General features: G+C 40.5%; 1 protein-coding gene across 2 annotated transcripts in view; it reads left to right on the forward strand.

The window, feature by feature from the left end:
* Nucleotides 1-25,236, forward strand: part of frem1a (Fras1 related extracellular matrix 1a) — a 92,521-nt gene that overhangs the window by 28,586 nt on the left and 38,699 nt on the right. For both annotated transcript variants that reach the window (XM_089121269.1, XM_089121296.1), the window contains 18 exons: nt 2,025-2,221; nt 2,310-2,633; nt 3,366-3,474; nt 4,430-4,561; nt 5,310-5,654; nt 6,480-6,622; nt 6,762-6,958; nt 7,093-7,183; nt 7,254-7,421; nt 7,713-7,921; nt 8,041-8,134; nt 8,205-8,457; nt 9,453-9,656; nt 10,301-10,486; nt 10,593-10,789; nt 12,280-12,487; nt 13,171-13,315; nt 13,498-13,639. In XM_089121269.1, the coding sequence (XP_088977395.1) occupies nt 2,025-2,221; nt 2,310-2,633; nt 3,366-3,474; nt 4,430-4,561; nt 5,310-5,654; nt 6,480-6,622; nt 6,762-6,958; nt 7,093-7,183; nt 7,254-7,421; nt 7,713-7,921; nt 8,041-8,134; nt 8,205-8,457; nt 9,453-9,656; nt 10,301-10,486; nt 10,593-10,789; nt 12,280-12,487; nt 13,171-13,315; nt 13,498-13,639 (3,344 nt within the window). The remainder of the gene's footprint in view (nt 1-2,024; nt 2,222-2,309; nt 2,634-3,365; nt 3,475-4,429; nt 4,562-5,309; nt 5,655-6,479; nt 6,623-6,761; nt 6,959-7,092; nt 7,184-7,253; nt 7,422-7,712; nt 7,922-8,040; nt 8,135-8,204; nt 8,458-9,452; nt 9,657-10,300; nt 10,487-10,592; nt 10,790-12,279; nt 12,488-13,170; nt 13,316-13,497; nt 13,640-25,236) is intronic.

The following is a 25,236-nucleotide window of genomic DNA, read 5'->3' on the forward strand; positions in this document are numbered from 1 at the left end:
ACAAGGTAGGCGACAGGCTCGCAGCTCGCTTGGTCCGTCACCTCCTCGTGCACATTCCTGAGCAGCTAGCTTTGTAGGTGCTCATCATATGCAGGGCGGAGGCTGCCTGTCCCGCCGCTCTACAGAATCGCGCCGCCATAGACGACGAGAACCCATAGGCTTTGGAGGGGCATCTGAGAGCAACCGCCGGTTGACCGGGGGAGCCCCAGCGTACCCACAGACAGCCGCATCGCCGAGGGGAGGAAGGGCGGGGAACTAAGCACGCTTTTTTTTTTTTTTTTATAGTGCGTGTCAGTTCCGCATGCAACTCGGGGAAAAAAGGAAATTGGGGTTGGCCGTGGCCGTAAGGCGGCAGCGTTACCCAAAAACCAATTATTCAGCCGCGAGAGATCGGGGAGGGGCGGAGTTCCACCCCCACCCGATGCTCACGGCCGCCCGAGATAGCACGGCCATCATCGCGGGATCAGACACGGCGGCGCTGACGCTCCCGAGGGAGGCAACGCGGCCGCATCCTCACTTCCCGAGGAGTCAAGCCCGCCTAGTGATGCTGTGATCGACATCGCATCATCATCTGGAGCGCTGCCCGAAGCAGCCGGTGCCACCGAAGAAGCAACCGACTGAATCGAACTAACGCTCGCTGGCTCTCGCACTGAGGCGGGAGGTGTGGCCCGAGAAATCGTCGGGGCTTATCCACACCATCACCGTAAATCACCAGGTCCCCGGGTCGACGGGCCCCCTATGGAGGAAACCGATCGAGCGGGGGGGACCGGGACTCTCACTCAAGTGAGATCATTGAGTCTCGACCTCAGTGTAGAGATGGTCATGTTCCCACAGAAGGAAAATGAGTCATCCACGAACGCTGCTGCTGCATGCTGAAATGCCCAGGCATACAAAGCAGCGATCGTGACCATCAGATGACGACAGAAATCAATCACACCCAGAAGAGCACGGGCGAACCGTCTTTAAAAAGACGTGCGCGTGCAGCTCTTTCAATGAGAGGAGGAAATTCACTCTTTCAGCGCTGAAGCGACCAGGGAGAAGCGCAAAGTCTGGCAGACCACTGCTCAGATCGCAGGCGATGCAGAATCTCGCTGGGTACCGCCGTCACACCAACACTGAAGAGGACGCTCGTCTCGAAGAGTCTTGAACAGTGCTTTCAGGAGTGAAGAGGTTCTCTTGGCTCCGAAGCGAAAACATACTGCGGTTGCGTTCACTTCCTCCTTTTATACTCACGGAGTAGGGCGGAGTACGCTATGCAAATTTCCGCAGCCCCAAGGCATTGCATGCCATTGGCTCGTGTTTTAATACTCGAAGAGGATTGGCTTTCTATGCGAAACCCCCAATCTCCGTCACTTCTGACGTAACTCGAAGTGACTACGATAGGGAACCTAAAGTTTGCTAAGGTCATAATAATCACTTTAGTCGCAACTTTTAACCCAAATTTTCTTGATAAAATAATACACAAATTAAAAAAATTGAGTATTTGTGCTGACATTTTTTGGATTGTAAGGAATATAATGGTATTTTGCGGATGACCTGGACCTGATTTAGCAGAACGACTGATAGTATCGCCTTGTTTATTTAATTATATATTTAAATTGTTTAGGTTTTCAGAATACACTATTGGCCAAAAGTTTGGAATAATAATTATGATTTTTTAAATGTTTTTGATAGAAGCCTCATATGGTCACCAAGCCTGTATTTATTTGATCCAAAATGCGGCAAAAACATTACAGTAATATTGTGAAATATTATTACAATTTAAAAGAATATATTTTATTTTTAAATATATTTAAAAATGTCATTTTTTCCTGTGATGCAAAGCTGAATTTTCAGCAGTCAACTCGGTGTCAAATGACATACCTCAGAAACCATTATCCTGAATCGTTCCAAACCATAAGTGTTCTTGAAAATACTTCAAAATATACCTTGATTTCATTTGTGCATTATAATATCTGGGGAAAAAAAACTACTAATCTGCTTTGTAATTTAATATTGGGACTTCATTTTCTGTCCCCCTGCAGATAATAAAGCTCGAGCTCATTGTAAAAGTGACGACTGTCTAAAGGGTCTTAAACTGCTGAAGATCATCAAAGTACCATGCAATGATTTCCTCATGATGGGCATCCGCTACCACCACATAGACCCTCCATCTCCAGACATAGATTACATCGCAATTAGACTGGATCTCATAGACACTCGTAGCAGAAGCATAATTCAGGTGTACATTCTAAAACAAAAGCATTTTTTAGTTAAAGGAGTTTTATTTACTACATTATTAACCCTAGTTCTGCTCACCTCCCATTCAGTCAGAGCAGGCCTGGATCCCGGTAACCATTAAAGACGCGATGCCCAACCAGCCGCCCAAGCCTGCCTTTATGTCCATGTTCATCTTAGAGGTGGACCAGTTCATTCTGACTCCTCTCTCCACCGCAACTCTGGATGCGGAGGATGATGAGACGCCCAAACAGAGGCTGGTGTTCAACATTACTAAACCCCCTAATGAGGGCTTCATTACTCATCTGTCTGATCACACCAAACCCATCTCCTCCTTCTCCTGGATGGATCTCGACGACATGCTGATCAGCTACCAGCCTCCAAACTCCAGTCACACGCAGCGTAGGAACTATGAGGTAACCCTTCTGGGAAAGATACGGTTTTGCTTACTTTTACAGAGTACTTAAAGGGTTAGTTCACCCAAAAATGAAAATTCTGTCAGTATTTACTCACCCTCATGTTGTTCCAAACCTCTATGTGTTTATTTGTTCGGCTGAACACAAAGGAAGATATTTGGAAGAATGTTTTAATCAAACAGATCTCATTCCCCATTGACTACCATATGTATTTTTTCCTACTATGGTAGTCAATGGGGAATGAGATCTGTTTGATTAAAACATTCTTCCAAATATCTTCCTTTGTTTGCAGCAGAACAAATGAACACATAGAGGTTTGGAACAACATGAGGGTGAGTAAATACTGACTTTTTGGGTGAACTAACCCTTTAAATATTATATTTTAAAGTGAGAACCGAATGTAATGTTTTCTGACACTGCATGTTAAGATATTAATATTTAAAATATATTAACTTTAAATGTAAGATCAAACAGCACACTAAAGTACTCTACGTGTGCTTTTGTGTGTTAGTCAACAAATCAAAACGAATACTTCTTTAAAGCACGACAAACGATAAAACATAACTGTTCATTTTACGTGTGTAGGCTACTTAAGTGTGTTAAGAAACAGTCATGAAAGTCTAGCCTGAAGTTAGGCTAGACTTGATACTAACTTGATACTGCTATACTAACTTGATGCGTATTTTATTTAACTCGATAATGCAGTAGTTATGGATTGTTAATTTCTGCTAGGTGGAGTTTGAGGTGCATGATTTCTACTTTGAGAAAAGCCAGCCTGTGATGGTGCATGTGTCAATCAGGACAGCTGAAACCAATGCACCAAGAGTATCATGGAACATGGGTGTGTATTGTGCATCATTTATATACTCTGTATATATGTTGCTCTGTTCTCATCTCAGTGCTTTGCTTGAAAATATTTTCTTAAACAGAACATTTGAAAGGTGGAGACTTCCTTTCCCCCAAAATTGAACTTGTTGCATGTAAATGAAATAAGTTTAGCTTTAAAGCAAATTTAGATGTCCGAACTGATGTTATACTGTACATGTTATTTTGGGTTAAAGGTTTTATCTGGAAGGACTTCATTATGATTTAATAATATCTGTTTGTGCTTTAAAGAAGTACATTCATTTTGATGTGCTGTTGACTAACATACTAAAGCATTAGATGTAGAGTATTTGATTATAATTTTAACTGTAGAGTTATTCAATATCACATTTAAAGCTAATATTAATATTCTAAATGTAAACTAAATTGCAACTTCATCATTACAAATGTATTTAAATACATGAAATCCAAGTTTCAATAAAAATGACATTTGATTTTTTTTTTTTAACCTTAAATGCTTGTCAGTACATTCAGCAGTACACTTTAACAATATTTAGACAATTTTAAGATGGGCTATTAAGACAACAAGGCATTAATGCCATTTAATTTAAATATAAATTACAATAATTTATATTGAATTGCAATTAGTGTTGTTAGTGATTAGTGATGTACGCTCAAGTATACTAAGGGTACGTGTTAGATTAGAAGAATATGTCTTACTTGCCAAAATCACACTGGATGTAAAGGGTAGTGGGCTGTTAATGAAATTAAATAAACTTTCTTTATTAAATATGACACAAAACCGCAGTGAGTGGGGTGATTAAATGCCACGGAAATATCATCAATCCCAGACAATTAATTGAACCCTGAAGGAAAATTCAGAAAGTTACAGTACCTGATAATTTAAAAGATTAGGATGTTTAATGAATGCCAGACAAATGAGTTTCTCCCTATTTCTATCAAATGAATAGGCCTCAGTCTGTTGGAAGGTCAATCCCGTCCAATCACATGGGATCAGCTGCAGATTGTTGACAATGACAACCTGAAGGCTGTGAGGATCATCACTGTGGATGGCCTGCAGCACGGCAGACTAACTGTTAGAGGTACACATATTGTGTAATAGTGTTCAATGTTAAATTACATTCACTCTAAAAAATGCTGGGTTATTTTAACCCAATTTTGGGTAAAATATGGACAAACCCAGCCATTGGGTTACATTTTTAAATGACATTTTTTACCCAATGGCTAATATTAAAATATGTCCATATTTTACCCAAAATTGGGTTAAAACCACCCAGCATTTTTTAGAGTGTTGGAATTATTAAAGCATTTAAATTACAGTGGGTTACCATTGTGGAGAAGAGTGGAGCATTTTGTTTGGCTGTCGACTGATTTCACTATTTTCAATTGCTTTGAATGAAGGAGCATGTAAATCTTAGCATTCAAGATGCTAATATGTGTTTCTGCTAGCAAATAGCTAGCTAAAGTCTACTAATTTAATTAAATGTCACTGAATCAAATGAAATATAAATGGATGAATGAATATAATAAAATGCCTTTGAATCATTTCAGGAATCCTTTAAAAATTCACGTTGAGACTACTTAAATTGGGTAATTTAAAATTACATAATTCTATTATGTTGAAGTTACATGAACAAATTATGTTTGTTTAACGTAACCCAGTTATGTGGAACCTGTTGACGAATTAAAATGAATTAAAGCCAACATATAATTTTTTTGAGTGTATACAGATGATCTCCTCAATTTGGAAATATTAATCTGTTATCAGTTAAGTAATCTTTGCATTTTGCACAACATCTCACTACCACTGCATGTTTATCTGTATGTTAGGTGGAAAAGGTTTCATGTTCACGGTGAAGGATGTTAAGGATGGTGCGGTACACTACCATCATGATGACAGTGACACTACTAAAGATTTTATAGTTTTCCGGATTACTGATGGTTTACATCAAACTAGACACAAGTTTCCAATCAACATCCTGCCCAAAGATGACAGTCCACCCTTCCTCATTACCAATATGGTGCTGGAGCTGTCTGAAGGTCAAACGGGTCTTTTGAGAGGATCCATTTTGCAAGCTTGTGATATGGACTCAAGTGACGACTACATCATGTTCAACATCACCAGACCTCCTCAGGCAGGGGAAATCATGAAGATGCCTGGTCCTGAGATAACAGGTGAGGAAAAGGGTTGTAGGAAAACTAAAACATAATCTAAATGCATGTTTTTAGATTAGTAGTATGCGCCAAATCAATTAATTTCACTTTAACCACCTACTAGGAACCAGTTTAGCGACTGCCTTAGAAGCCAATCATAACACCCTTCAAACAAACTAGCAACTCACTAGTAACCACACAGAACAGCCTTGGTACCGCCTAGTAACACCCTATTAACCAACCCATAATATCTCATAATATCTAAAACTAACTAGCAAAGCACCCACAACCCCAATAAACAGCATTCACATGTTTCATTGAAAAAACAGTTCATTCATAAGAATATGTAAAAAATAGAATTTATTTTCCTCAGGTGTCCTTTAAAGCTACACTGTGTAACTCTTTTAGTTTATTCTTAGCTAAAAACACTTAGTTCTTTCAAAAATGTATGTGCTCATTCATGTACATTTACTTCGTTCAAGTAATGAAGTATTCTTGTGAGTGTATAACATGCCATTGAAAATCCATATGGGTAAGGGGTTCTAATGTCGGTCGCCATGTTGCCCCTCCATCTTGAAAGTACATTAGCCAAAGAGGGACATACCCGTTAATTCAAGCTTCGCCTTTCGTGTTTACGTTTGAGTTAACACTCATGGACGAGGTCGAACTGGAAGCCATGTTAATCTTGGACTACATTGGCCACCGTAGGAGTTAAAACGAAATCGGAATTGAGAGGAACAGAAACTAATATTTACTGGATGGTCATATACCTTTTCACCACTAGATGCTGGTAAAAATCACACAGTGTAGCTTTAAATACACCTGGAACATTTTTTTTCCCCTCAGGATACCCTGTTACCCGTTTTCTTCAGAAGGACCTCTTCCATTCCATCATCTACTATCGGCACTCAGGCAGTGAGGTGTTTGATGACTCTTTTGAGGTGGTGCTCTCTGATTTTCATGACCCTCCTAATCTTTCAGAGCCTCAGGTAAGGTCCAGATTTCCTAAACATTCCCTCTTTTATCAAATAGTAGTCCCATGTTGTACTGAAGGTTTTAGCATCTTTTTGCTGTTTCCTTTAATCTCTTGAGTTCACATGCTGTTTACTAACTAGGTAATCTTTGCAGGTCATTGTGATCCAAATCCAGCCAGTCCCTGATCAGCCTCCACAAGAGGCACCAGGTGTGGCCAGGCACTTGGTTGTCAATGAGACTGATGTCACCTACTTGACCAAGCAACAGCTGCACTTTGTTGACTTGGAGTCACCAGACAGTGAGCTCACATACACCGTAACCACCCCACCTTTCTACAGCACCACCTATGGGTACAAAATTAAACTAGAACCCTATGAGGTCCACAGTAGGACGCGTTCAATTCAAACCTGCAGCATATAACTCAACATGTATGTGCTGAAGGAATTCAGAATGATGTTAATGCTTAGTACATTTTGATTCACAGAGGGTCTGATGCAGGAAGGTTGTTTCTGGTTGATAGCATCCCAAAATTTAAAAAGGACCCAAATGCCCCGATGCTGAGACTTTTCACTCAGGTAAATCTTTTGAACTGGGGTTAGATATCCCAATAAGCAACTGAAGCTGTAAATGATCCTCTCTTTATAGAATGCAGTCAACTACATGAAAGTTGCTTACATGCCTCCCATCCTGGACATTGGACCCTACCCTCAGCACATCCAGTTTATCCTGTCGGTGACCAACCAGCAAGGCAGCATGACCGCTGGAATCTGCTTCAACATAACGATTCTGCCAGTGGATAACCTGGCACCAGAGGTAGCCCTCATCTACCCAATCCAGAACAGAAAATAATTATAGTGCTTTCTGGTGGTACTTATTGAATTTACTTTTCTGCTCTAAGTAATCCAATTTTCACTGAAAAATGGCCAAAAAAGAGATTGGGATTGAGATATAGATTTAGGTTGAGCTGGAAAGAGATTAACATGTTTGAGTGGATATAGTTTCTCCACTAAACTGCTCTATTAATCACACTGTAGATATCAGAACTAAGTTATACATTCACAAGTGGTAGTTGAGTGCTAAGATGTGTTTTCTTTTTGTCTTTAGGTACATGTGAGACAGCTGACGGTGGATGAGGGTGGAGAGAGCTGGGTGAGTGAAGAACACGTGCGTCTAAAGGACCAGGACTCGCTCGAGGACTCGCTGCACGTGGAGCTGAAGAAGAAACCCCAGCATGGCAGTATTTACCTGGATGGCACAGCTATGAGTCCAGGCCAGACTTTCACAGTCAGGGATCTGAAAAGCCTAAAAGTTAGGTCAGATGTGGTTCATCACAGTTTGTTTGGGTTCATCGTAAACACTTTAAGTAGTATTTGAGCTCGTTGGTTCATTCTACTGTACATCATCTTTAGTTTTGACTATTTTGTCTCAACAGATATCACCATGACAGCTCTGAGACAGAACATGATGATATTAAATTCATTGCCACGGATGGGATAAATATTGCTGACTTTGAACTACATGTCAAGGTAATGGAGATTTATCTTGCAATTACTTTTTTAGCACAAAAGAAACATCTAACAAATGCATATTTGACAGGTGACGCCAGTCAATGATGAGGCGCCAGTGCTAGTGCCAGGTTTGAAACCCGTTTTAGCCTGTGCAGAGGGACAGGAAGTGGTCATCACCATTGAGTACATCTGTGCCACAGATCCTGACAGCGATGACAGCACATTGATGTACATGATCGCCAGACAGCCATATCATGGGGTAGTTCAAAGAAATGACATCGTGGTTGACCGCTTCATTCAAGCAGATGTAACTGCTGGCTTAATTTCCTATAGACACACAGGTAATATAAAAAAAGTAGTAATGTATTTCTTTCACTTTTTATATTTCACTTTCTGTAACTTAAAGGGATACTCCACTTTTTTTGGAAATTGGCTCATTCTACCACTCCCCCAGAGTTAAACAGTTGAGTTTTACCATTTTGAATGTATTCAGCTGATTTTCTGATATTTAGAAGAATATCAGTAATCAGACCGTTTCTGGTCTCATTGACTTCCATAGTAGGAAAAAATATATACTATGGAAGTCAATGAGACCAGAAACTGTCTGTTTACTGCTATACTTCTAAATATCAGAAAATCAGCTGAATACATCTGAAAATGGTAAAACCCAACTGTTTAACTCTGGGGGAGTGGTAGAATGAGCCTCTTTCCAAAAAAAGTGGAGTATCCCTTTAATATCCAACTGTATTTAGACCTAGCCTTGTGAAAAAGTACACTTAAGCATACTTTCAAAAAGAGACTTATAATCTATTATAGTAATTTTTTTTTTATTAAATGCAATTAGCAAACTTCAAGGTGCTTTTCTGACCCACTTTAGTTGGACTTAAGCACATCTTTATATGCAATTTCCTAATTATTTCTGTTGAAATATAGTTAAAGTGTACTGCTGAATGTATTGACAAGCATTTATGGTAAACTTTATAATGGTATACTTTAATGTCGATAATTTCTGTTAAAACTTGAATGTCATGTTTGTCATAAGTTGCAATTTAGTACATTTAATTTGACATTATTACAAAGTGCACTTTTTAAAAGTGTACTTAAGCGTGTTAAGATTAAGAAACAGTCACGAAAGTCTACTTACTATTTGTAAGTACACTTTAGTGACCTTTTATTTAATTTATACATTATCTGCAAGTACAGTTTTTAAGTACACTACAAGTGCACAATCAATGCATGTCTTTTTAGCAAAGGTATGTAAATGCATTTGATATTGTTTGTTAAATATGATTATAAATCTGTGAAGTAAAAAATTTATAACAATTTTACTCCAAAGGACACGAGATTGGGCTACAACCACGTCATGACATTGTCACGTTTGTGATCTCTGATGGAGAATCAGGGCTACTTCCTTCCTGTTGCAGTGACAAAGCCACTATATTCAGTGCACAAACACCTGAAATACAGAATTCCCTTCCTGTCTATGACCTTAATATCACCGTTTATCCTGTGAACAACCAACCACCATCTATTGCTGTTGGTAATGAGAACACTTTTCTTTCTGATGTTATTGAATTAGAACATTCGTATCTTCTTATAAAAACAATTTTCTTTAAGCTTAAGTGTGAACTGAATGTAATGATTTCAGACACTTAATTGCATGTCAATTGCAATTAAATGAAAATCTATTTATATTAAGTCCAGTTAATTTAATGTACTGCCGAATGTAGTGACGAGCATTTATGGTAAACTAATGTCATTTCTATTAAAACTTGCATGTCCTGTCTTTAAATTGATTTGCAATTACACATTTGTAATAAAGACGTTTCAATGTAGCATAATTAAAGTATCTTAACTTTACATATGCATTAAAAATGTACTTTAAAGCACAACAAAAGATTACAGGACATTCTGATTCTAAATGTATTTTAAATGAAAACTTTTGACATTGAAAATTTGACATTATTACAAAGTGCACTTAAGTGTGTAAAGAAAGAGCCATAAAAGTACACTTACAGTAAGTGGCTTGTATTTCAACATGTTCTATTGTCTCCAAGTAGTTTAAAAAAAAATACAAGTACACTACAAGTACATTTGAAGTACATTAGGCACAAAGGGATATTGTAGCATTTGCTGCTTGTTGCTGACATGTTAGGGTCCATGACATTGTTTTTCTCTCATCAGGAGAGGTGTTTGTGGTGAATGAAGGAGGGTCAGCTTCTATCACGGTGACCCATCTGAGAGTTGAAGACCAAGACTCTGCTCCAGAAGATCTTAAGCTCATCCTGGTTGCTCCTCCACAGTTTGGCTACATAGAGAACATCCTGCCCAGTCCAGGATTTGAAAAGAGCAACATGGGAATCAGTATCGGTGAGCCAGTTCTGTTATGTGTATTTAACTGGTTTAAAATATGACTTTATTGGTATATTATATGGTAATACTGGAGCCTGAATTGTTTTTTTTTTTCCTCGTTTAGCCTCTTTCACCTACAGGGATGTGTTGAATGGACACATTAACTATGTTCAGTCTAGACACCAGAGGATGGAACCGACCACTGACCAGATCATGCTGCATGTGTCCGATGGGAAACAGCAGTCCTCTTCAGTCCCGTTCTACATCATCATCAGTCCGACCAATGATGAGATTCCAGACTTCCTGGCCAGAAACATCACGGTCAGTCAGAGAATCATCTTGTAAATAACACAGCCAAGAAGGCTTTCTTACTGTATACATTGTACTAGGTTTAATAAATGAAACTAAAGGTTAATACAGCTAAACTAAGCACAACACATAATGTAGATACAGAGAAAAGAATGGCAATGTTTACAATCAGTTAAAGGGATACTCCACTTTTTTTGGAAATAGGCTCATTTTAGAACTCCCTCAGAGTTAAACAGTTGAGTTTTTACGGTTTTCGAATCAATTCAGCCGATTTTCTGATATTTAGAAGAATATCAGTAACCAAACCGTTTCTGGTCTCATTGACTTCCATAGTAGGGAAAAATATATACTATGGTAGTCAATGAGACCAGAAACGGTCTGGTTACAGATATTCTTCTAAATATCAGAAAATCGCCTGAATGGATTCGAAAACGGTAAAACTGAACTGTTTAACTCTGGGGGACTGGTAAAATGAGCCTATTTCCAAAAAAAGTGGAGTATCCCTTTAACCACAATGACCTAATGAGAACCATCAGAGAATTAAATTCACCTTAAAGTGGAAATGAAGCAGTCAGTCAATTTTCGATTATTTTGTAAACTGATAACCATTTTAATAGACGTATCTAAAGTTGATGAGCGAATACTTGCATTGGCTTTGGTGCTGAACAACTGGACGCGTATAGAGTTCTGATAACTTTATATGCCATTAATTAAGAAATGAAAAGAGTATTTATTTTAACATTAGGTGTGACGGGGTTTGAACAACATTGATTTACTTTAAATGTAATATCAAATAACATATCAAAGTTAAAGGGATAGTTCACCCCAAAATTTTAATTCTTTCATCAATTACTCACTCATGTCGACTTTCGTTCATCTTCGGAACACAAATGAAGATCTTTTTGATGAAATCTGAGAGCTTTCTGTCCCTCCATTGACAGCTTCAAAAAGTTCATAAAGAGATCGTAAAACTAATCCATATGAATTGAGCGGTTTAGTCAAAATTTTCCGAAGAGACACGATCGCTTTATATGATGACCAGATTTAATTGAGGTGTGGCGAGCAGGACGAGATTGGTGATGAGTGACACCTGTGCGACAAACTGGTCTCGTATCTCTCAAGGAGGAGCAGAAGCATAAAAGAAGGAGCGACGACAGTGAAGGATGAGAGCGGACCAGGCCAGGACGATTTATATGTGAAGGCAGTCGTCCGTAAGGGGCTGTTGTCTTTACTTTCGTTTTGTGTTTGTTTTATTTTATGATTATTAAAGTCTTTAAACATTAGCCGGTTTCCGCCTCCTCCTTCCCACAACATCTAACCTTGCTTCATCAGGCTTTTATTCTCAAATAAATGCTGATCAGTGAACACAAACAGAAGCTCAACTGAACCTGCTCAACTTGCGAGAACAAACCTCATCGTTTCCTCCAGAAGCTCAAACTTGTCATTTGGCATGATCTGTATCAAGAAATGTTGAGATGTGATGACCAACGTTTGTCTTTCAGGTTCGGGAGGGAGACATGAAAGAGTTGGACCCATCTATAATCAGTGCAGTGGATCTTGATGTTCCCAGAGACCGTTTAATGTTCAGCATAGTCCAGCAGCCTCGGCACGGCTCCATCATGAGTGTCCCACACGGCAATGATGTGACGCATTACAAGCGTGGATCTGAGATCCCTGTGGAGCACTTCACTATGGAAGACCTCAGGAGTGGTACTGTATTTTAAAGGGATACCCCACTTTTTTTGAAAATAGGCTCATTTTACCACTCCCCCTGAGTTAAACAGTTGAGCTTTACTGTTTTCAAATCCATTCAGCCGATTTTCTGACATTTAGAAGAATTTCAGTAACCAGACAGTTTCTGGTCTCATTGACTTCCATAGTAGGAAAAAAATATACTATGGAAGTCAATGGGACCAGAAACTGTTTGGTTACTGATATTCTTCTAAATATCGAAAAATCGTCTGAATACATTTGAAAACGGTAAACTGTTTAACTCTGGGGGAGTGGTAAAATGAGCCGTTTTTCTTAAATGATTACGTTTTTCTTTTGACTACAGTCAAAGCAATATATTGATGATATAGTATAGTTGTAATATATGTATTGCCAGTAATTTCATTATTTTATTTATTGCAAGTAAAAACGTCACAATTACTGAGCAGTTTTCCATGTCCCCTTGTGCCACCTAGTGGTGATTTCGCGAATGAGTGTCACACCCATGGTAGTAATAATTGGTTTACTACCTACCGTGTCTGTGTATATATTTATATATGTTATATCACTGAAAATCTTTTACTCTCACTTTTGATTAGTTTAATGGGTCCTTTGATTAATTTTAGTATTTTAGTATTTTTTAGTGACATATCAGACAATATATTTTATTACTCTGTCCTCAGGCATGACTCTGATGTACATGCACGATGACTCTGAGAGTGAGCAGGACGGATTTATTGTTCAGCTCTCTGACGGAAAACACAAGCTCAAGAAACACGTACAGGTTAACGTACTGCCTGTCAATGATGAGGAACCACAAATTATACGGTAATTACAGATAAATATCATTGAAGTAAATCATGCTCTCCTATTATTCAACAATAAATTATACATTAGTTTATTTGTTGTAACATATGATTATGAATTGGTCACCTCACAATACATTCAAACCATAAATGTTTTAGACATGTTTTAGACAAAGAAAGACACACACTATCATTTATTTGCAGGAACATTGGCCTTGAGATGGAGGCTGGGGAGTCCAGACTGATCTCCAGTGCTGTGCTTAGTGCTCATGACAAAGACACTTCTTCTTCTGACATCATCTATGTGTTTGAGAGCATACCGAGTCATGGTGTCATTCAGATGAAGGTCAGTTCGCTTCATATGCAGTGAGAAAAATATCTAATCTCTTACTGCCAAAAATACCAAAGTCTCTGAGAATGTTTCTCAGAACATGAAATAGTGTAGGCCTACATGTATATATACAGTACTCAACCTAAAGGATTATTAGGAACACCATACTAATACTGTGTTTGACTCCCTTTCGCCTTCAGAACTGCCTTAATTCTACGTGGCATTGATTCAACAAGGTGCTGAAAGCATTCTTTAGAAATGTTGGCCCATATTGATAGGATAGCATCTTGCAGTTGATGGAGATTTGTGGGATGCACATCCAGGGTCACCACATCCCAAAGATACTCTATTGGGTTGAGACCTGGTGACTGTGGGGGGCATTTTAGTACAGTGAACTCATTGTCATGTTCAAGAAACCAATTTGAAATGATGACATGGTGAATTATCCTGCTGGAAGTAGCCATCTGAGGATGGGTATATGGTGGCCATAAAGGGATGGATAAGGTCAGAAACAATGCTCAGCTAGGCCGTAGCATTTAAACGATGCCCAATTGGCACTAAGGGGCCTAAAGTGTGCCAAGAAAACATCCCCCACACCATTACACCACCACCATCAGCCTGCACAGTGGTAGCAAGGCATGATGGATCCATGTTCTCATTCTGTTTACGCCAAATTCTGACTCTACCATCTGAATGTCTCAACAGAAATCGAGACTCATCAGACCAGGCAACATTTTTCCTGTCTTCAACTGTCAACTCTTGCAAATTGTAGCCTCTTTTTCCTATTTGTAGTGGAGATGAGTGGTACCCGATGGGGTCTTCTGTTGTTGTAGCCCATCCGCCTCAAGGTTGTGCGTGTTGTGGCTTCGATAGTTTCGATATCTCAGCTCTGGGAGGGGCAAGAGCCTCCATTTTTGCACTCAGGTCTAAGTCTCATGGCCCTCTATCAGAATCCATAGTTTTGAGAAGATCGGAGAAACTTAATTTTTCGCCCGAAAAAAAAAAACGTAAGGGGTACCACTGTCGTTTTTTTTTCGGGCCGAATTTTTGAGTTTCGATATCTCAGCCCTGAGTGGGGCTAGAGCCTCCATTTTTGCACTCAGGTCTAAGTCTCATGGCCCTCTATCAGAATCCAGAGTTTTGAGAAGATTGGAGAAACTTAATTTTTCGCCCCCCCAAAAAAAACGTAAGGGGTACCACTGTCGTTTTTTTTTCTGGCCGAATTTTTGAGTTTCGACATCTCAGCTCTGGGAGGGGCTAGAGCCTCCATTTTTGCACACAGGTCTAAGTCTCATGGCCCTCTATCAGAATCCAGAGTTTTGAGAAGATTGGAGAAACTTAATTTTTCGCCCGAAAAAAAAAAACGTAAGGGGTACCACTGTCGTTTTTTTTTTCTGGCTGAATTTTTGAGTTTCGACATCTCAGCTCTGGGAGGGGCTAGAGCCTCCATTTTTGCACTCAGGTCTAAGTCTCATGGCCCTCTATCAGAATCCAGAGTTTTGAGAAGATCGGAGAAACTTAATTTTTCGCCCGAAAAAAAAAACGTAAGGGGTACCACTGTCGTTTTTTTTTCGGGCCGAATTTTTGAGTTTCGATATCTCAGCCCTGAGTGGGGCTAGAGCCTCCATTTTTGCACTCAGGTCTAAGTCTCATGGCCCTCTATCAGAATCCAGAGTTTTGAGAAGATCGGAGAAACTTAATTTTTCGCCCGAAAAAAAAAACGTAAGGGGTACCACTGTCGTTTTTTTTCGGGTCGAATTTTTGAGTTTCAATATCTCAGCTCTGGGATGGGCTAGAGCCTCCATTTTTGCACTCAGGTCTAAGTCTCCTGGCCCTCTATCAGAATCCAGAGTTTTGAGAAGATTGGAGAAACTTAATTTTTCGCCCGAAAAAAAAAAACGTAAGGGGTACCACTGTCGTTTTTTTTTCTGGCCGAATTTTTGAGTTTCGACATCTCAGCTCTGGGAGGGGCTAGAGCCTCCATTTTTGCACTCAGGTCTAAATCTCATGGCCCTCTATCAGAATCCAGAGTTTTGAGAAGATTGGAGAAACTTAATTTTTCGCCCGAAAAAAAAAACGTAAGGGGTACCACTGTCGTTTTTTTTTCGGGCCGAATTTTTGAGTTTCGATATCTCAGCTCTGGGAGAGGCTAGAGCCTCCATTTTTGCACTCAGGTCTAAGTCTCATGGCCCTCTATCAGAATCCAGAGTTTTGAGAAGATTGGAGAAACTTAATTTTTCGCCCGAAAAAAAAAACGTAAGGGGTAGTACCACTGTCGTTTTTTTTTTCTGGCCGAATTTTTGAGTTTCGATATCTCAGCTCTGGGAGGGGCTAGAGCCTCCATTTTTGCACTCAGGTCTAAGTCTCATGGCCCTCTATCAGAATCCAGAGTTTTGAGAAGATTGGAGAAACTTAATTTTTCGCCCGAAAAAAAAAAACGTAAGGGGTACCACTGTCGTTTTTTTTTCGGGCCGAATTTTTGAGTTTCGATATCTCAGCCCTGAGTGGGGCTAGAGCCTCCATTTTTGCACTCAGGTCTAAGTCTCATGGCCCTCTATCAGAATCCAGAGTTTTGAGAAGATTGGAGAAACTTAATTTTTCGCCCCCCCAAAAAAAACGTAAGGGGTACCACTGTCGTTTTTTTTTCTGGCCGAATTTTTGAGTTTCGATATCTCAGCTCTGGGAGGGGCTAGAGCCTCCATTTTTGCACTTAGGTCTAAGTCTCATGGCCCTCTATCAGAATCCAGAGTTTTGAGAAGATTGGAGAAACTTAATTTTTCGCCCGAAAAAAAAAAAAACGAAAGGGGTACCACTGTCGTTTTTTTTTTCTGGCCGAATTTTTGAGTTTCGACATCTCAGCTCTGGGAGGGGCTAGAGCCTCCATTTTTGCACTCAGGTCTAAGTCTCATGGCCCTCTATCAGAATCCAGAGTTTTGAGAAGATTGGAGAAACTTAATTTTTCGCCCGAAAAAAAAAACGTAAGGGGTACCACTGTCGTTTTTTTTTCGGGCCGAATTTATGAGTTTCGATATCTCAGCTCTGGGAGGGGCTAGAGCCCCCATTTTTGCACTCAGGTCTAAGTCTTATGGCCCTCTATCAGAATCCAGAGTTTTGAGAAGATTGGAGAAACTTAATTTTTCGCCTGAAAAAAAAAAAACGTAAGGGGTACCACTGTCGTTTTTTTTTTCGGGCCGAATTTTTGAGTTTCGATATCTCAGCTCTGGGAGAGGCTAGAGCCTCCATTTTTGCACTCAGGTCTAAGTCTCATGGCCCTCTATCAGAATCCAGAGTTTTGAGAAGATTGGAGAAACTTAATTTTTCGCCCGAAAAAAAAAACGTAAGGGGTACCACTGTCGTTTTTTTTTTCTGGCCGAATTTTTGAGTTTCGACATCTCAGCTCTGGGAGGGGCTAGAGCCTCCATTTTTGCACTCAGGTCTAAATCTCATGGCCCTCTATCAGAATCCAGAGTTTTGAGAAGATTGGAGAAACTTAATTTTTCGCCCAAAAAAAAAAAACGTAAGGGGTACCACTGTCGTTTTTTTTCTGGCCGAATTTTTGAGTTTCGACATCTCAGCCCTGAGTGGGGCTAGAGCCTCCATTTTTGCACTCAGGTCTAAGTCTCATGGCCCTCTATCAGAATCCAGAGTTTTGAGAAGATCGGAGAAACTTAATTTTTCGCCCGAAAAAAAAAACCGTAAGGGGTACCACTGTCGTTTTTTTTTTTCGGGCCGAATTTTTGAGTTTCGACATCTCAGCTCTGGGAGAGGCTAGAGCCTCCATTTTTGCACTCAGGTCTAAGTCTCATGGCCCTCTATCAGAATCCAGAGTTTTGAGAAGATTGGAGAAACTTAATTTTTTGCCAGAAAAAAAAAAACGTAAGGGGTACCACTGTCGTTTTTTTTTTCTGGCTGAATTTTTGAGTTTCGACATCTCAGCTCTGGGAGGGGCTAGAGCCTCCGTTTTTGCACTCAGGTCTAAGTCTTATGGCCCTCTATCAGAATCCAGAGTTTTGAGAAGATTGGAGAAACTTAATTTTTCGCCCGAAAAAAAAAAACGTAAGGGGTACCACTGTCGTTTTTTTTTTCGGGCCGAATTTTTGAGTTTCGACATCTCAGCTCTGGGAGGGGCTAGAGCCTCCATTTTTGCACTCAGGTCTAAGTCTCATGGCCCTCTATCAGAATCCAGAGTTTTGAGAAGATTGGAGAAACTTAATTTTTCGCCCGAAAAAAAAAAAACGTAAGGGGTACCACTGTCGTTTTTTTTTCTGGCCGAATTTTTGAGTTTCGACATCTCAGCTCAGGGAGGGGCTAGAGCGTCCATTTTTGCACTCAGGTCTAAGTCTCATGGCCCTCTATCAGAATCCAGAGTTTTGAGAAGATTGGAGAAACTTAATTTTTCGCCCGAAAAAAAAAAACGTAAGGGGTACCACTGTCGTTTTTTTTTCGGGCCGAATTTTTGAGTTTCGATATCTCAGCTCTGGGAGATGCTAGAGCCTCCATTTTTGCACTCAGGTCTAAGTCTCATGGCCCTCTATCAGAATCCAGAGTTTTGAGAAGATTGGAGAAACTTAATTTTTCGCCCGAAAAATAAAAACGTAAGGGGTACCACTGTCGTTTTTTTTTCTGGCCGAATATTTGAGTTTCGACATCTCAGCCCTGAGTGGGGCTAGAGCCTCCATTTTTACATTCAGGTCTAAGTCTCATGGCCCTCTATCAGAATCCAGAGTTTTGAGAAGATTGGAGAAACTTAATTTTTCGCCTGAAAAAAAAAACGTAAGGGGTACCACTGTCGTTTTTTTTTTCTGGCTGAATTTTTGAGTTTCGACATCTCAGCTCTGGGAGGGGCTAGAGCCTCCATTTTTGCACTCAGGTCTAAGTCTCATGGCCCTCTATCAGAATCCAGAGTTTTGAGTAGATCGTAGAAACTTAATTTTTCACCCGAAAAAAAAAACGTAAGGGGTACCACTGTCGTTTTGTTTTCTGGCCGAATTTTTGAGTTTCGATATCTCAGCTCTGGGAGGGGCAAGAGCCTCCATTTTTGCACTCAGGTCTAAGTCTCATGGCCCTCTATCAGAATCCAGAGTTTTGAGAAGATCGGAGAAACTTAATTTTTCGCCCGAAAAAAAAAACGTAAGGGGTACCACTGTCGTTTTTTTTTCGGGCCGAATTTTTGAGTTTCGATATCTCAGCCCTGAGTGGGGCTAGAGCCTCCATTTTTGCACTCAGGTCTAAGTCTCATGGCCCTCTATCAGAATCCAGAGTTTTGAGAAGATTGGAGAAACTTAATTTTTCGCCCCCCCAAAAAAACCTTAGGGGTACCACTGTCGTTTTTTTTTCTGGCCGAATTTTTGAGTTTCGATATCTCAGCTCTGGGAGGGGCTAGAGCCTCCATTTTTGCACTCAGGTCTAAGTCTCATGGCCCTCTATCAGAATCCAGAGTTTTGAGAAGATTGGAGAAACTTAATTTTTCGCCCAAAAAAAAAAAACGTAAGGGGTACCACTGTCATTTTTTTTTCTGGCCGAATTTTTGAGTTTCGACATCTCAGCTCTGGGAGGGGCTAGAGCCTCCATTTTTGCACTCAGGTCTAAGTCTCATGGCCCTCTATCAGAATCCAGAGTTTTGAGAAGATTGGAGAAACTTAATTTTTCGCCCAAAAAAAAAAAACGTAAGGGGTACCACTGTCATTTTTTTTTCGGGTCGAATTTTTGAGTTTCAATACCTCAGCTCTGGGATGGGCTAGAGCCTCCATTTTTGCACTCAGGTCTAAGTCTCATGGCCCTCTATCAGAATCCAGAGTTTTGAGAAGATTGGAGAAACTTAATTTTTCGCCCGAAAAAAAAAAAAAACGAAAGGGGTACCACTGTCGTTTTTTTTTCTGGCCGAATTTTTGAGTTTCGACATCTCAGCTCTGGGAGGGGCTACCCAGCTAACAGGGAACGTTCCCAGAACATTCACTAACGTTCTTTAAAAGTTGTGTAAATGTTAGGACAAAACGTTATTAAAATATTGTTTTCGGAACGTTCATATAACGTTATTAACGTTCTTGTAACGTTGAGAGAAAACGTTCTTAGAACAACGTTCTTGGAACGTCTTTATCACGTTATTTGTATTTGATGAACGTTCTCATTACGTTGATAAAAAACGTTCTTAGAACAACGTTATCGCAACGTCTTTATCACGTTATTTGTGTTTGATAAACGTTCTCATAACGTTCCAGCAACATTATGCTAACCTTAGGATAACGTTCTAACAACATTATGCTAACGTTCCAGCAACGTTCTGCAAACATTAAGACACCGTTCCAGCAACGTTAAGCAAACTGGACATTTCCACGTTTTTAGAACATTTTCAATTAACGTTCCCACAACCAAAATGGAACGTTAGAAAAACGTTCTCAGAACCTAACTTTGTTAGCTGGGTAGAGCCTCCATTTTTGCACTCAGGTCTAAGTCTCATGGCCCTCTATCAGAATCCAGAGTTTTGAGAAGATTGGAGAAACTTAATTTTTCGCCCGAAAAAAAAAACGTAAGGGGTACCACTGTCGTTTTTTTTTTCGGGCCGAATTTTTGAGTTTCGATATCTCAGCTCTGGGAGGGGCTAGAGCCTCCATTTTTGCACTCAGGTCTAAGTCTCATGGCCCTCTATCAGAATCCAGAGTTTTGAGAAGATTGGAGAAACTTAATTTTTCGCCCGAAAAAAAAAACGTAAGGGGTACCACTGTCGTTTTTTTTTCGGGCCGAATTTTTGAGTTTCGATATCTCAGCCCTGAGTGGGGCTAGAGCCTCCATTTTTGCACTCAGGTCTAAGTCTCATGGCCCTCTATCAGAATCCAGAGTTTTGAGAAGATTGGAGAAACTTAATTTTTCGCCCCCCAAAAAAAAACGTAAGGGGTACCACTGTCGTTTTTTTTTCTGGCCGAATTTTTGAGTTTCGATATCTCAGCTCTGGGAGGGGCTAGAGCCTCCATTTTTGCACTTAGGTCTAAGTCTCATGGCCCTCTATCAGAATCCAGAGTTTTGAGAAGATTGGAGAAACTTAATTTTTCGCCCGAAAAAAAAAAAACGAAAGGGGTACCACTGTCGTTTTTTTTTTCTGGCCGAATTTTTGAGTTTCGACATCTCAGCTCTGGGAGGGGCTAGAGCCTCCATTTTTGCACTCAGGTCTAAGTCTCATGGCCCTCTATCAGAATCCAGAGTTTTGAGAAGATTGGAGAAACTTAATTTTTCGCCCGAAAAAAAAAACGTAAGGGGTACCACTGTCGTTTTTTTTTCGGGCCGAATTTATGAGTTTCGATATCTCAGCTCTGGGAGGGGCTAGAGCCTCCATTTTTGCACTCAGGTCTAAGTCTCATGGCCCTCTATCAGAATCCAGAGTTTTGAGAAGATTGGAGAAACTTAATTTTTCGCCCGAAAAAAAAAAACGTAAGGGGTACCACTGTCGTTTTTTTTTCGGGCCGAATTTTTGAGTTTCGATATCTCAGCTCTGGGAGGGACTAGAGCCTCCATTTTTGCACTCGGGTCTAAGTCTCATGGCCCTCTATCAGAATCCAGAGTTTTGAGAAGATTGAAGTAACTTAATTTTTCGCCCGAAAAAAAAAACGTAAGGGGTACCACTGTCGTTTTTTTTCTGGCCGAATTTTTGAGTTTCGACATCTCAGCTCTGGGAGGGGCTAGAGCGTCCATTTTTGCACTCAGGTCTAAGTCTCATGGCCCTCTATCAGAATCCAGAGTTTTAAGAAGATTGGAGAAACTTAATTTTTCGCCCGAAAAAAAAAAATGTAAGGGGTACCACTGTCGTTTTTTTTTCGGGCCGAATTTATGAGTTTCGATATCTCAGCTCTGGGAGGGGCTAGAGCCTCCATTTTTGCACTCAGGTCTAAGTCTCATGGCCCTCTATCAGAATCCAGAGTTTTGAGAAGATTGGAGAAACTTAGTTTTTCGCCCGAAAAAAAAACGTAAGGGGTACCACTGTCGTTTTTTTTTTCTGGCTGAATTTTTGAGTTTCGACATCTTAGCTCTGGGAGGGGCTAGAGCCTCCATTTTTGCACTCAGGTCTAAGTCTCATGGCCCTCTATCAGAATCCAGAGTTTTGAGAAGATCGGAGAAACTTAAATTTTCGCCCGAAAAAAAAAAACGTAAGGGGTACCACTGTCGTTTTTTTTTTCGGGCCGAATTTTTGAGTTTCGATATCTCAGCTCTGGGAGAGGCTAGAGCCTCCATTTTTGCGCTCAGGTCTAAGTCTCATGGCCCTCTATCAGAATCCAGAGTTTTGAGAAGATTGGAGAAACTTAATTTTTCGCCCGAAAAAAAAAACCGCAAGGGGTACCACTGTCGTTTTTTTTTCTGGCCGAATTTTTGAGTTTCGACATCTCAGCTCTGGGAGGGGCTAGAGCCTCCATTTTTGCACTCAGGTCTAAGTCTTATGGCCCTCTATCAGAATCCAGAGTTTTGAGAAGATTGGAGAAACTTAATTTTTCGCCCGAAAAAAAAAACGTAAGGGGTACCACTGTCGTTTTTTTTTTCGGGCCGAATTTTTGAGTTTCGACATCTCAGCTCTGGGAGGGGCTAGAGCCTCCATTTTTGCACTCAGGTCTAAGTCTCATGGCCCTCTATCAGAATCCAGAGTTTTGAGTAGATCGTAGAAACTTAATTTTTCACCCGAAAAAAAAAACGTAAGGGGTACCACTGTCGTTTTGTTTTCTGGCCGAATTTTTGAGTTTCGATATCTCAGCTCTGGGAGGGGCAAGAGCCTCCATTTTTGCACTCAGGTCTAAGTCTCATGGCCCTCTATCAGAATCCAGAGTTTTGAGAAGATCGGAGAAACTTAATTTTTCGCCCGAAAAAAAAAACGTAAGGGGTACCACTGTCGTTTTTTTTTCGGGCCGAATTTTTGAGTTTCGATATCTCAGCCCTGAGTGGGGCTAGAGCCTCCATTTTTGCACTCAGGTCTAAGTCTCATGGCCCTCTATCAGAATCCAGAGTTTTGAGAAGATTGGAGAAACTTAATTTTTCGCCCCCCCAAAAAAACCTTAGGGGTACCACTGTCGTTTTTTTTTCTGGCCGAATTTTTGAGTTTCGATATCTCAGCTCTGGGAGGGGCTAGAGCCTCCATTTTTGCACTCAGGTCTAAGTCTCATGGCCCTCTATCAGAATCCAGAGTTTTGAGAAGATTGGAGAAACTTAATTTTTCGCCCAAAAAAAAAAACGTAAGGGGTACCACTGTCATTTTTTTTTCGGGTCGAATTTTTGAGTTTCAATATCTCAGCTCTGGGATGGGCTAGAGCCTCCATTTTTGCACTCAGGTCTAAGTCTCATGGCCCTCTATCAGAATCCAGAGTTTTGAGAAGATTGGAGAAACTTAATTTTTCGCCCGAAAAAAAAAAAAACGAAAGGGGTACCACTGTCGTTTTTTTTTTCTGGCCGAATTTTTGAGTTTCGACATCTCAGCTCTGGGAGGGGCTAGAGCCTCCATTTTTGCACTCAGGTCTAAGTCTCATGGCCCTCTATCAGAATCCAGAGTTTTGAGAAGATTGGAGAAACTTAATTTTTCGCCCGAAAAAAAAAACGTAAGGGGTACCACTGTCGTTTTTTTTTTCGGGCCGAATTTTTGAGTTTCGATATCTCAGCTCTGGGAGGGGCTAGAGCCTCCATTTTTGCACTCAGGTCTAAGTCTCATGGCCCTCTATCAGAATCCAGAGTTTTGAGAAGATTGGAGAAACTTAATTTTTCGCCCGAAAAAAAAAACGTAAGGGGTACCACTGTCGTTTTTTTTTCGGGCCGAATTTTTGAGTTTCGATATCTCAGCCCTGAGTGGGGCTAGAGCCTCCATTTTTGCACTCAGGTCTAAGTCTCATGGCCCTCTATCAGAATCCAGAGTTTTGAGAAGATTGGAGAAACTTAATTTTTCGCCCCCCCAAAAAAAACGTAAGGGGTACCACTGTCGTTTTTTTTTCTGGCCGAATTTTTGAGTTTCGATATCTCAGCTCTGGGAGGGGCTAGAGCCTCCATTTTTGCACTTAGGTCTAAGTCTCATGGCCCTCTATCAGAATCCAGAGTTTTGAGAAGATTGGAGAAACTTAATTTTTCGCCCGAAAAAAAAACAAAACGAAAGGGGTACCACTGTCGTTTTTTTTTTCTGGCCGAATTTTTGAGTTTCGACATCTCAGCTCTGGGAGGGGCTAGAGCCTCCATTTTTGCACTCAGGTCTAAGTCTCATGGCCCTCTATCAGAATCCAGAGTTTTGAGAAGATTGGAGAAACTTAATTTTTCGCCCGAAAAAAAAAACGTAAGGGGTACCACTGTCGTTTTTTTTTCGGGCCGAATTTATGAGTTTCGATATCTCAGCTCTGGGAGGGGCTAGAGCCCCCATTTTTGCACTCAGGTCTAAGTCTTATGGCCCTCTATCAGAATCCAGAGTTTTGAGAAGATTGGAGAAACTTAATTTTTCGCCCGAAAAAAAAAAAAAAACGTAAGGGGTACCACTGTCGTTTTTTTTTTCGGGCCGAATTTTTGAGTTTCGATATCTCAGCTCTGGGAGAGGCTAGAGCCTCCATTTTTGCACTCAGGTCTAAGTCTCATGGCCCTCTATCAGAATCCAGAGTTTTGAGAAGATTGGAGAAACTTAATTTTTCGCCCGAAAAAAAAAATGTAAGGGGTACCACTGTCGTTTTTTTTTTCTGGCCGAATTTTTGAGTTTCGACATCTCAGCTCTGGGAGGGGCTAGAGCCTCCATTTTTGCACTCAGGTCTAAATCTCATGGCCCTCTATCAGAATCCAGAGTTTTGAGAAGATTGGAGAAACTTAATTTTTCGCCCAAAAAAAAAAACGTAAGGGGTACCACTGTCGTTTTTTTTCTGGCCGAATTTTTGAGTTTCGACATCTCAGCCCTGAGTGGGGCTAGAGCCTCCATTTTTGCACTCAGGTCTAAGTCTCATGGCCCTCTATCAGAATCCAGAGTTTTGAGAAGATCGGAGAAACTTAATTTTTCGCCCGAAAAAAAAAACCGTAAGGGGTACCACTGTCGTTTTTTTTTTTCGGGCCGAATTTTTGAGTTTCGACATCTCAGCTCTGGGAGAGGCTAGAGCCTCCATTTTTGCACTCAGGTCTAAGTCTCATGGCCCTCTATCAGAATCCAGAGTTTTGAGAAGATTGGAGAAACTTAATTTTTTGCCAGAAAAAAAAAAACGTAAGGGGTACCACTGTCGTTTTTTTTTTCTGGCTGAATTTTTGAGTTTCGACATCTCAGCTCTGGGAGGGGCTAGAGCCTCCGTTTTTGCACTCAGGTCTAAGTCTTATGGCCCTCTATCAGAATCCAGAGTTTTGAGAAGATTGGAGAAACTTAATTTTTCGCCCGAAAAAAAAAAACGTAAGGGGTACCACTGTCGTTTTTTTTTTCGGGCCGAATTTTTGAGTTTCGACATCTCAGCTCTGGGAGGGGCTAGAGCCTCCATTTTTGCACTCAGGTCTAAGTCTCATGGCCCTCTATCAGAATCCAGAGTTTTGAGAAGATTGGAGAAACTTAATTTTTCGCCCGAAAAAAAAAAAACGTAAGGGGTACCACTGTCGTTTTTTTTTCTGGCCGAATTTTTGAGTTTCGACATCTCAGCTCAGGG

Source organism: Pimephales promelas, chromosome 1 (genome assembly GCF_988280905.1).
Source record: "Pimephales promelas chromosome 1, fPimPro1.hap1.1, whole genome shotgun sequence".
Classification (NCBI taxonomy): Eukaryota; Metazoa; Chordata; class Actinopteri; order Cypriniformes; family Leuciscidae; genus Pimephales; species Pimephales promelas.